The 11,948-nt window shown below is 45.2% G+C and overlaps 3 protein-coding genes and 1 non-coding gene across 7 annotated transcripts; 2 read left to right on the top strand and 2 right to left on the bottom strand.

Annotated features, from left to right (window-relative positions):
- Positions 1–835: 835 nt before the first annotated feature.
- b4gat1 (beta-1,4-glucuronyltransferase 1) lies at positions 836–4,256 on the bottom strand. The gene is made up of 2 exons (XM_069519176.1): positions 2,814–4,256; positions 836–2,643 (listed from the first exon to the last, which is right to left on the bottom strand). Exons 1-2 carry the CDS (start codon positions 3,897–3,899, stop codon positions 2,452–2,454), a joined length of 1,278 nt encoding a protein of 425 aa, XP_069375277.1. The 5' UTR covers positions 3,900–4,256; the 3' UTR covers positions 836–2,451.
- A 128-nt stretch (positions 4,257–4,384) lies between these two features.
- On the top strand, positions 4,385–4,466 carry trnas-gcu (transfer RNA serine (anticodon GCU)). The gene has a single exon. It is a non-coding gene; the product is annotated as a tRNA-Ser (tRNA).
- A 551-nt stretch (positions 4,467–5,017) lies between these two features.
- pfdn2 (prefoldin subunit 2) lies at positions 5,018–7,535 on the bottom strand. The gene is made up of 5 exons (XM_069519183.1): positions 7,459–7,535; positions 6,896–7,039; positions 6,362–6,450; positions 6,153–6,276; positions 5,018–5,987 (listed from the first exon to the last, which is right to left on the bottom strand). Exons 1-5 carry the CDS (start codon positions 7,465–7,467, stop codon positions 5,796–5,798), a joined length of 558 nt encoding a protein of 185 aa, XP_069375284.1. The 5' UTR covers positions 7,468–7,535; the 3' UTR covers positions 5,018–5,795.
- On the top strand, positions 6,915–11,480 carry nit1 (nitrilase 1). 4 transcript variants are annotated; one of them, XM_069519177.1, is made up of 7 exons: positions 6,915–7,041; positions 7,452–7,769; positions 8,634–8,867; positions 9,086–9,189; positions 9,267–9,403; positions 9,729–9,854; positions 9,945–11,480. In XM_069519177.1, exons 1-7 carry the CDS (start codon positions 7,013–7,015, stop codon positions 10,203–10,205), a joined length of 1,209 nt encoding a protein of 402 aa, XP_069375278.1. In that variant the 5' UTR covers positions 6,915–7,012; the 3' UTR covers positions 10,206–11,480. The 4 variants fall into 4 exon arrangements, with proteins under 4 accessions (XP_069375278.1, XP_069375279.1, XP_069375281.1 ...); XM_069519178.1 differs by having other exon boundaries at positions 7,452–7,649; XM_069519180.1 differs by lacking the exon at positions 6,915–7,041 and adding an exon at positions 7,083–7,101 and having other exon boundaries at positions 7,452–7,649.
- Positions 11,481–11,948: the final 468 nt, after the last annotated feature.

The following is an 11,948-nucleotide window of genomic DNA, read 5'->3' on the forward strand; positions in this document are numbered from 1 at the left end:
TTTGACTGTTTTAATTTTCTCTGTCAACTTTCTCAAACTGGATTTTGTTGAGACAGAGATTTGACTCAGGTACTGGACCTGGTGTCGATGTTTGGTCGCCTCCGCAGAAATGAATTCAGTCCAAGGATCTAAAGAGGCTGGTGCTGGTGGATTGTGTCTGTGAAGGAGACAGCGAGAGACACGTCTGACTGCAGACCAGGTCTCTGTTGTCTCCACGGTGAAACCACACCTCGTTAAAGACCAGGGCGCTCAGGTTGGCTGCTGCACATTTGCTATTTAAACGGCCTGGACACTGGAAGAGCAAACGACAACCACGTCAGTCTAAAACCAGCAAAGACACTTGACACAAAGACACTTGCGTTGGACTGGGCCCCTTAAGTCCACATTAATACAGATCTTAATTACTAAATAGGAGCTTTTAATTGGATGCTGGCCTGACTCACCGGGTAAGCACCCATCACATGCTTCTGGTGCAGGGATGCCTTTAAATCCCCATCTTAAGCCACGTTACACCACAGGTTAATGTCAGCTGTGTCAAGTGCTCAGTGAACGATACTCCCGATGATATCTGGAAGTTCTTCCACGTTAGAACCAGAGGGATCGGCGTCACTGCACCTGAGAGACAAGTTCGTCCTGGCCGGTCCCGTCCTTGGCTGCTGCACCTATTGAACTGATACTTATCGAAGCACTGTTTACTTGTCAGTACAAATCCCTCTGGCGAAGTTAATTGATTGGATTTGTGCATTTCCAAGTGGTCATTGAGCTTCGTGATGACCGAGGGTGTTGTTCTGCATCTTGTGTAATGAGTCAAAATGAAGTGAAAGACAGTTGAGGGTCAGATACAAGTCGTCCAGAAGGTTTAATATAAATCTCAACAAAACAAATCAGGCATCATATTTTATCACGCAACAAAAATATATAAATACTAAACAAAAACTGCATTTTCAGGTGAGGAAGAGACACGTGACGAATAAAGCACCACTCCACTTATCACAAAGGTCATTTGTTGAAATTGATTTCACTTCAAAAACACCAAGTTAATTGTGCTTCTAAAAACAAAAACTCTAAATGTTCTGTACCGTCGTCTTTTTTTTTTTTTTTGCACAATCACACAATTGCGTGCTACAAGTTTTTCCTGCTTGGGGTCATTTAAAAAAAACAAAAAACAAAACACCTGAACCAATTCCAGTTCAAAACATTTCAGCAATAAATATATCAAACATGACAAGTGAAGGAGACAAAACTATTCCAGTGTTAAAAGTAACTCAACATATTTGCTCTGTGTGTGTTTCACTAACGGGAGGAAAGAGGGTTGACACCGTGTGTACCAGTGGGATACACAACAAAATGAAACCTCTGTCATTTGTATTCTAGTGGTTTGTCCACAGCTTTAACAACACAGGCTGATTTTGTAGTTTACACTTTGATGATGCAGTATTTTTATCTGTCTACGTACTGACCACGTCCACATCACTCGTATATACTCGTCCTAATAACTCAAGCTTTCATCTAATCAGCTGCATATCAGATCCTCAGTGTTGTAACACGGGAGTTCTCACAGCGTCTGCTCGTCTTCTACTACGTCTCTATATAAAGTTGTCCAGTGCTTTGTTGTCCTGGTGACGTGTGAGTAAGAACACGTATGATGTTGTGTAATCCCCGTGTTCTGCTAACGCTAAAATACACCAGGCTCTCAACACCGAGCTGCCATCTGGTGGCAAGAGCACAGCACTGGTTGGCACAGAAGTCAAAGAGACGCCCTGCAGCTCTCTTCAGTCTTGAACTCTTTCTGGACATTTTTCCAGAGTTTGTCTTTCACATATGAAGCAGCAGGAGGATTGTTCGGTTCAGACGCCGTCACAACATCAGGATCGTGTCTGGGACATTCAGACGAGACGGCAACAGGAGGCAGGACATGACGTCTCAATTCTGCTTGTTTACAGCACAAAGACACTGGCGTCCACTGTTACCGTGAAAAGCTCTGGACTCTTGTGTCCTCTACATGTCCCCGAGTGTTTTACCACGGCAGGCAAGACAAACCCTGGAAAACGTGATCCACAGCAGCAGTGTGATGGTTCTGTCTTTCCTGTTAATACTGAAGAAATGATATTGTTTCAGTGAAGCGTTGATCAGCTTTTCTTTAAATGTGTAGAAACTCTGCGGTCGTTTTCTGCACAAGCTCAAAAACATCCTTCATGTTCTGTGAACACTGATCGAGTGCGTGTACATTTTAAACGTTTGATTCAGGGACGTTTCTTGAAATAAGCCCGAGAGTTGGATTAGCTTCAACTCCGACTGAGCCACCATCACAAGAGATCATAGAACAACCAGGATGTTTTGGGCAGGGGAGCCTGATTCCAGAGTGAAGCTGGTTAGTGTCAGAACAATGTCCGTCCACCACCTCAGCAGAAATCATCGGGGCTGGACTCTGGCAGGATGTCCTCACTCCTCTCAGCACCTTCTTGTGGAGGACGGGTATTTGGCTCTCAGACCCTCTTTGAAGCTGCGGAACAGAACCCGGTTGCGTTTGTTCTCCTCGTCTTTCCTGGCGTGGAACTCCCCCTGGATCTTGAAGCCCCGGTGCACCACGAAGGCCGAGCTCAGCACCGAGAACTTGTATCCGGCCACGTGCAGCTCGCAGGCCTGGAGGGAGAAGAGAGGAGGAGGAGAGAGGAGGAGAGAGAAGAAAGGTGAAGGAGAGATTATTTCCCCTGAAAGAGATTCAGAGAGCTGCTTCATGACGACGACCTCAGACCTGAATAAAACATACTAACTGAATCTTCTTGCCCCCCCCCCCCTCACGTCGGACTGACCTGGCTGATGCGATTGAAGCCATATTGCTTGAAGTTCTCGTCGTAGAGGGGCACAGTGTTGGGCCCTATGTAGAACGGCTCCCAGGGGTCCACCCAGCTGAGCGTGTAGGCCACTTCCAGAGTCCCTCTGACGCGGCTGTTGACCCACCGTGAGTAGTTGGTCGGGGCCTGACAGCGAGAACACAGCTCCTCATAAAACGGCCGGACCTCACCCACCTGGTAGAGCTGAACCAGCTCGGGCTTGGTGGCAGGCATCTTCCTGGCGTGGCGGATCTCGAAAGCGGGCAACACGAAAACCTCGTCGCTCGCCGGCTCTCGACCGGACATCATGGCCAAGAACTGCGGGTGCAGGTCAGCGCTCGGCATCATGTCAATGTCGATGACCAGGATGTAGGAGGACTCGGTGCCGCCGCGAGCTACATTACGAAGGAGGTTGTTGGGGTAGGAGATGTTTCCACTGATGGCATAGTTCTTGAATTTGTCCCTGTGGGTCTCCAGTCTGGTGAAGACAGACGAACAGTCCTCCAGCCCTGCAAAGTGCTCATGGTCCTGCTCGGGGAAACTGGCCGTCTCTCCAGAGAGACAGACCAGGTGGAAGTCCACCAGGGCCTGGATCTGAGGGCAGAAGAAGCTGAGAGCGTAAACCAGAGCGGTGGCAAACTTCACGTCCTGCCCGTGAGCGAATATGGCCACAGACAGAGGCTGGTGCCACCTCTGCAGCAGAGAGTCCAGGTGGTGCAGGTTGTTGATGGTCGTGTGTGTCGCTAAAGCCAGGACGTCCGACCCTGGTTTCCGGTTCGTGCTGAAGTCACTCTGGATCAAGTTCTTGTAAACCCGGTACTGACCACTGTGGTCGAAGATCCCCCCGGTGGACAGGGAGAACCGCAGCCGCTCCTTTCGGGTGTTTTTCTCGGGGTGCGCGTTCTTCTTGGCCCCGGTGCCCCCGAACAGCTCCGAGTACCGGTACCGCTGCTGCTTCCCGTGGAACCGGGACAGGAAGGACAGGTACATGAGCTGCAGCAGCGCCACCACCAGCAGGGCGCTCAGCACCACCTTGAAGGCCGAGCACTTCTTGGACAGATGCATCCCAGAGAGAGGGACGGATCCCGGCTCAGGGCCACACACCGACAGCTGGATGTTCGAGCCCCGCAGCTAACGCTCCCCGCATAGCTACCACGATGCTAGCGCCCCCCCCGCCCGCGAGGCTGGAGACGCGGCCAACGCTCGGAGGAACATGTCGCTGCTCGGAGGTTTCACCGGGAGACACACGGAGAGGACCGGAGGAGGACACGGACCCAGCGCCTGTGTTGTCCACGACTCACACGGTCGATGCCGTTCAGCTGCGACAGCGGCGCAGGTCGATGAGTAATAACCGTAATGTCTGGAGGAGAGGCGCAGGGGAGTGTGACGCTGGATGAACGATGGAAGAGTAAACACGGAAGACATTTTCACACGTCATCGTGTCTCCTGAGGACAAAGATCCCATTTATACCGACAATAATAATAATATATAAACATAATGTACGTGTGGAAACTTTAAATCTGCACGCGGACTCATGGACGTCCCCAACGACGAGGTGGCCGAGTGGTTAAGGCGATGGACTGCTAATCCATTGTGCTCTGCACGCGTGGGTTCGAATCCCATCCTCGTCGACTTCTTTATGTTTTGACACGAAATGTCTCCAGAGGTTTTAATTATTATTTAACTGTGACACAGAATGACTCCTCCTCCTCCTCCGCTGTCAATCATAAACCACTGGTTCTGACCTGAGCTCACATTAAAATCTGGCTCGGTTCTTCCTCATGTTTCTAATTTAATCATTTACGAAATGATTTCTTTATTCACATGCTGCCATCCAATCCTCTTTATTTATAAATGACTTGTATAATTGTATTTTAACTACTTATTCACCTTTGATTGTATTTTTTGATAAGTAAGCGTAAAATAAGGGAGTTTTTAATTAATCAATTAATGAAAAGGCATCATTGCAACCTGCTGACCTTAACATGCTTCTCTGGTTTAAAGAAGACGTTTATATACACAGTGAATATAAAGCACGTGCGGTGAAGTTGAACACAGATTATCCACCTGTGCATTTGTTACTGGTTGTATTAGATCTACATGTGAAAGGTGCAGCTTTGGGTTGGTGCTATGATGTACACAGCAGTTTGATCTTCAGTATTTAACACACAACAAAGCACAATTGTGACAATTCTTTAATTCATGATCATAAACAAAAACAGTTTTGTCCTCACAACTAATTGAACAGCGTCAGACCCAGGGTCAGTCAGGCTGTGTTAACTTACTTTAACCGTTCCAAGCTCGAGCTACAGGTCAAAAAGAATAGAACAAGTTTTGTTGTACTTTTAATGACAGGGCTTAACAGTAACAGTGTCATAGCATGTACTGGTCACACACCTGACTTCACGTCAGCATCATGGATTCAAACCAGCAGCCTTTCGATGCATCACTTGTGTGTTGAGTGAAGCAGAAAAGGGTGAATAAAGCTCAAAGATTGAAATTTGATCTTTAGTGACAAGTTTACAGTTTAATCTCTTGTTCATGCTCACAAATCGTGTTGTCAAACTGCATTCTGGGACCTGTTCTTCCTCCTCAAGGGCCAAATGAAACCAGCCTTAAAGGTGTCATTCACAAATCGTCACTTTAGAAAATGCTAAATCATGTTTCTGTAAAATTGCAGGGGTTGACAAAGTTGAATTTAATTTAAGCCACAAATATTTCCGCTTTAACAAATGACAAACAACTTAGCATTCACGCTGAACAAGAAGAGCGCAGTGTACACTTTGAATTTCTGTCTGTGGCAAAATCCGTCCAAACCAAGGGCCCCGTGTTTAGCAGGAATTTCAGTAATCTCCAAATCCAAAGTTTCCCTGTGAAGAGTTTTCAACCTACATTTTGTGACTGTGTTTTCACTACTGCAGAAATCATAAGGCCCTATTGTCTCCCAATATTATAAGAAACTACGACACTAAAACGCCTGCGCCGCTTTTGGAACCGCCTCCTTCGCTGTCCCCGGAAGACGCCGCCGTCTGGCCCTGTGCCTCTCCTTCACCCTCCCCCACCAACCGGATGTTGTAGCGTTCCCTGTACTCGGTGAGTTCCCGTCCTTTCGTCTGCATCGATGTGTTGATGGTCTCGACTATTTTGGAGATCTGTGGGGACAGAGGGAAATGTTCCATTCTTGTCTGAAGCTGGTGGATTTAATTGAAAACATCCTGAAAGACGGTGTCAGATATTATAATAATTATACTACAAAGGTATATAACCCTTTCAAAATAATACACTGGCACATTTGTTCATATTTGTAAATCTTCCACCTGTTCTTTGTTGTTTTCCAAAGCTGGTAGAACTTCTTTTACTGTTCTCTCCACCAACACTCCTCCTACCAGACGAAAGCATTTCCTTGAAGAATCCACTTCCCTCAGCGTGTCGATCACTAGGCTGAAACAAGAAGCAGAAATGTTAACGGCTGATTATCTGAACGACAAACTGACAAAACTACACAGGAGGGATCGAAGCTGCCAACCTGTGCTCGTTGATCTCCATCTCCAGCTCAGCAGCTTTAGAAGCCATTCCTCGTTGCTCCTGACGCATCCTCTGAAACGTGGCCACCACCTGTCACACAACAAACACGTTACTCAGCACATCAGGTCTCCAGGGGCTGATCATGGAGAGGAACAGTACAGGATGTATACACAGGTCCTCAAAACTGCAGTAACTCCCCACGTCTGTGTTTAATACTTGTACTTCTGTAACTTTACTGACGCATGTGCAGCGCGACGCTTCATCTCTAGATGTATGTAATACATGAACTACAATAAGCTGCCGTTTCTGGGGTTGAATCGAGTGAACAGCCGCAGTTTCCTCTTCACTTCTGATCCCAGCAGATTTTCGGTGTCACAGCAGAACAACGGGGGCCGGGCTCCAGGGCGGGGGGAGCTAACGTTAGCTTCGCGGAGCTGGGGAGTCAGATCAGCGGCTTTAGCTTCAGTCTCTGCGGCCGGAGAACATCGACACCGGCCGCAGACACTGAGGCGGACCGGGCCGGAGGAGACGGTACCTGCTCCGCTGAAGGACCGGGCTGTTTCCCTCCGGAGCCGCTGCTCGACTTGCTGCCCGTGCTGCTGCTGTTGGCTGCCATCTTGGAAGAGTGTTGCCGCGAAGGACCCCGGGGAGGATGTGTACAGGTGGCCCCTGTGATCGCCTGTGTGTAAATGCAGTTTCGTTTTTCTGATGATTGTATTTTTCTCTCTCTCGTCAGTTCTGGTAGACTCTGCCTCTGCATCACTCTATACACACTTTTATTTGCACTTATATTCTAGACTTGAAACTCTAATACTGTTTAATTCACTGTATTCTGAAATACACAATATTTTTTAATACTATGAAAATCATTTATATTGATAAAGTCTTATTCTATCCTTATCTTACAAAACATGAAGCTGTATTTGGGTTAAGTAAGTAAAACTATCTAGAATAACAATGATAATAATAAGAATACACATGTACACAAAGACATGGGATCAGTTTGAGGAGGAATATTTTTATTCACACGTTTAAATGTATTTTATAGTTTAATCACGTCTCATTACTTTTCTTTGTTTTTGTTTTCGCAGAATTCACCTGATTCATCGTGCAGGACAAACAGTCCCCAGCAGGTGGAGCTGCTGCGTCCGCTGCAGGTTTCCAGCCACTGACAGAGAGCAGAGAAGAAGAACGAAGCTCCTGGTTCTGAAAACGAACAAACGTCAACATGTGACCATGTCCACAGCCAGGTGCATTCTGGGAGCAGCAGCGTGGAGACTCCACCACAGGTCAGTGGGTCATTCTGTCCCAGATCACATCCACACGCACACGTGGAATCCTCACACTGCTGCCGTCTGGAAGACGTTACCGGAGCATCCGAGCACGGACTACCAGACTCACCAACAGCCGTAAGGCTTCTGAACCAGCAACACTGACCCACTGAACAGTCACATGTACATTCTGCTCCCTCATTCATACAACTACACTTACTACACATATATTATTTAATTTAATACTTAATTTAATATCCCGCACTCCTTCACCCTGTAAACTGCTGCTAGCCCCTCATTTAAATTCAAATTTAAACTGTTGTACTATGTTATATGTTAAAAGTTATATGTTGTTACTATGTTGTATGTTAAATGTTAAATGTTATGTTAAATGTTATATGTCACTAGGTTATATGTTAAATGTTATGTTAAATGTTATTTACTAGGTTAATGTTAAATGTTATGTTAAATGTGTTATGTTAAATGTTATATGTTACTATGTTATATGTCATATGTTATTATATATATATTTTTTTATTTTTTTATTTTGTATTTTTATTTTTATCTTGTATTTCCCGTCTACTGCGTAGATGTTGCCTGCCATGTCACAAGAATTTCACTGCTCTGATGACGCTAAGTTATTTGGTGCATGTGACAATAAACTTTGATTTGATTTGATTTGATAATGTTATTTAAATGATTGTTTATATGTGTAAGAAGGAATCTCAGATCAAATCTACTCGTGAAGGAGTTTTTGTGAAGTTGAGTTGAAGATGCCAGTGAGAGTCCTGCAGTGTAAGTCTAAATGAATTCTTGCTTCAGTAAGAATGAAAGCAGTGTAAACATCCTCTTGTCCTCATCGTGGGAGCGAAGCTGCACGATGATGTAAATGAGTAACTGGTGCAGTTAATAATCAGCTGTGGTTGAGCTGCCTTGTTTCTGTGGCTGCAGCTGCCGTACACTGTAATAACCATAGGTCATAATAACCTGTTCTCCGTGCAGGATGTCTGCGGCGTCTCACTCGATGGCTGCGGTCTGTCAGGTGACGTCCACCCCCGACAAACAGGCCAACTTCTCTGCCTGTAAACGGTTGGCGGAGGAGGCCAAGGAGCGAGGGGCCGGCATGGTCTTCCTGCCCGAGGGCTTCGACTACATCGGATCCAGTCGAGAGGAGACGCTGTCGCTGTCTGAGCCCCTGACAGGAGACACCATCTCCCGATACGCTCAGTTAGCCAGGTACACGACTGTTCCTGAAAAATACAAACATGACTTTAAATATTTGCTTGCAGGTATTTCACATTGGGGGTAAATAATTACTCATACACAACCCTCTTGTGTTGATGAAGTGTAAACTGTGACTCTGTCAGACAGTTTTATAGGATGAATGAAAAGTTCAATAATCTTAATAATCTGTGAAGCGAGCATGATGTGGATAATTGATTCTCTCCTTCCAGGAAGCTGGAGGTGTGGCTGTCTCTCGGAGGGTTTCATGAACGAGGACCTGAGTGGGAGAGGGACAGACGAATCTACAACAGTCACATCATAATGAATGATAAAGGTACTGCCTCTACTGTCTCTCACTGTATCACACATACTACTACACTACACTACTACAAATACTCCCCCCCCCCCCAGGGGACATTGTGTCCGTCTACAGGAAGTCCCATTTGTTTGACGTGGAGCTGCCAGAAAAAGGTGTGTCCCTCAGAGAAAGTGGCTTCACCATCCCTGGACCCGTCCTCGTGTCTCCGGTGCAAACTCCCATCGGCAAGGTGACGTTTCATTGAACCTTCGTCTCATGCTCCTGCACATGTATTTTTATTTCATGTCTAAAACCTGAATAGAAAAATCATAAATATCACTGTTATCATTTTAAAGTCAGGTTTACTGGTCAGAAACAAATCAGTCGGGCTAAAGGTTCCTGATCCAAACCGTTGTTGATTGATTGATATGAGCCAATATGTTTGAGATGAAGACATTTATTTACAGATTGATTAATAATGCATCATACATTCTGTTTAATTCAAAAGTAATTCCATTTGTATTTATTTGTTTTGCTCCGTGTTTATCTTGGTTTTCTTGATGTTGTCGTCGTAGCTTGGTTTGGGAATCTGCTACGACCTGAGATTTCCTGAGTTATCTCTGGCCCTGCGGCGGCACGGGGCCGACGTCCTGACGTATCCATCCGCCTTCACTGTAGCCACAGGAGCGGCTCACTGGGAGGTTGGAGTCATAACGAGACAGACAGAAATTCTTTGATACATACGTTTAATCAAACCTATGAAAATGTATTTGAAATGTGTTTACTCCGAGGTGTTACTGCGTGCACGAGCTATCGAGACCCAGTGCTTTGTCTTGGCCGCAGCTCAGGTCGGTCGGCACCACGAGAAGCGCTCGTCGTACGGCCACGCCCTCGCAGTGGACCCCTGGGGCGAGGTGCTGGGCGACTGCGGAGGCGAGAGTCCTGGCATGGTGCTCGTGAAGATCAACCTGGACCAAGTGAGCAGCACTCGGAGAAACATGCCGGTCCAACAGCACCGCAGAGACACGGGCTTCTATCTCAGTCTGGAGTAGGGTTGGGCGGTCATAAGGTAATAAGGTAATAAGGTAGTAAGGTAGTAAGGTAGTAAGGTAATAAGGTAATAAGGTAGTAAGGTATACCGGCGGTGTCTTTCAAAAGCCACGGTATCAGTTTCAATACCGTCATTAAAAAAAATTGCACTTGTATAGTCGGCAGTCTGGCAGTATTTCATGTTCTGTGCAAACGAGAAGTGTAAACACTGACGAGGCCATTTGCCCGCTCACTGCTGCGACGATGCATTTGGCCCCGAGTTCACTCAGTGCAACAGTTTCAGCGCCTCCCGCTGATGCAGATGCAGGACCATCAACAACTAAGTCCAGCACCACTCATACACAGCCCACAATAATGGGGGCCTTCGGGAAAACAACGAAGTTCAAAAGGGTGCGTCTGTGCCACAAGCAGGAAAAGTTGTAAGTCCACAACGTTCCCTGTTGAAGCCACCCAGCTCACATTGGCACTGTGTGTGTGTGTTATTTGTTTCTTTTACGTTTTCCACTTTTTTATAAGCTGCTCTATTTTTATTATTCAAAGTTGTTCAGTCTGTGAGTGATGTAATTGAATTGATGTGTGTGCAGTGCATTCGGTGCAAAAACTTTTGTGGATGGTCAGTTTAATTTAATTGTTTAACTCTTGTATTTGCACTCTTTAAGCTGTTGCTAATAAAAGCATGACAGCGCTGATGTGCACGTGTAAATGATATGATCAGTATAAAACATAAAATGTGGAGACGGTATGAAGGTATCAAAATTTGGATACCGCCCAACCCTAGTCTGGAAGAAACGTGACTTCAAGAGAAGAGCAAGTTGAAATGAAAAGAAAACAGGATGTTGTCAGAAGAGAAGATATAAAGTCAAGAACATATTTCAAAAACAGTTTCTGTCTGATAACTGAGAGATTGTTATTCGAGATGAAGGATCCTGCTCGATCAGAAACACCAGAGATGGACGTGATAATAAGTGAAGACCGACTTGATGGAGCTTTTAATCAATATATATTTAAAGGTGTCAATACAATTGTGGGGTCATAGAAGGAGCTGCTTATGAAGGATAATAGTATATATACATATATATATATAATAAAATGACTTAGGTTTGTCTGTAATGTTTCATACAGAAGGTGAAAGGAGGAGCTTCACAATGAACCAGTTTCAGATACTTTATTGATCCTGAGGGAAATAAAAGACTTCATCTGAGTGAAATGATTCCATATATACATCCCTGATTTAATGTGCATCACGTGTCAATATGTCATTAAATACTGTCACCGAGCTTCGTCTGTTTGTTCCTTTTCTCAGTCGAAACGTGAGATGACATAATATTTGATTGGGATATATAATATCACTCTGTGGGTAGAAATACCTTTGGTTTGTTTATTTTGGTTGAAACAGTCCAACAGCTACAAAGATTACATCTCATAGGAAAGAAGCACGTAGACATTTTGCAGATCAAGAACGAGCAGATGCTTATTGAGAATGGAGAAACAAGTAGATGTACTGCTCTCGGAACAGAAAATACTGTATCTATACACAGTATCTATATATATAAAAACTTCATTGATAAATGTGCACAATGAGAAACCATCTAGAACGTTGAGCTCTCTGGTGTTTGGTAGTTTTAGTGGATTTCTCTTTAACTGCTCAAAACCAAATGTCTTCCAGGATGAACAGAGTCCAGAGGTTTGATGAGAGGAGAATCATTAATGAGACGTTTCCTCCATGTTTGATTTGCTATCAGAGG

Source organism: Paralichthys olivaceus, chromosome 22, assembly GCF_024713975.1.
Source record: "Paralichthys olivaceus isolate ysfri-2021 chromosome 22, ASM2471397v2, whole genome shotgun sequence".
In the NCBI taxonomy this organism is placed as follows: domain Eukaryota; kingdom Metazoa; phylum Chordata; class Actinopteri; order Pleuronectiformes; family Paralichthyidae; genus Paralichthys; species Paralichthys olivaceus.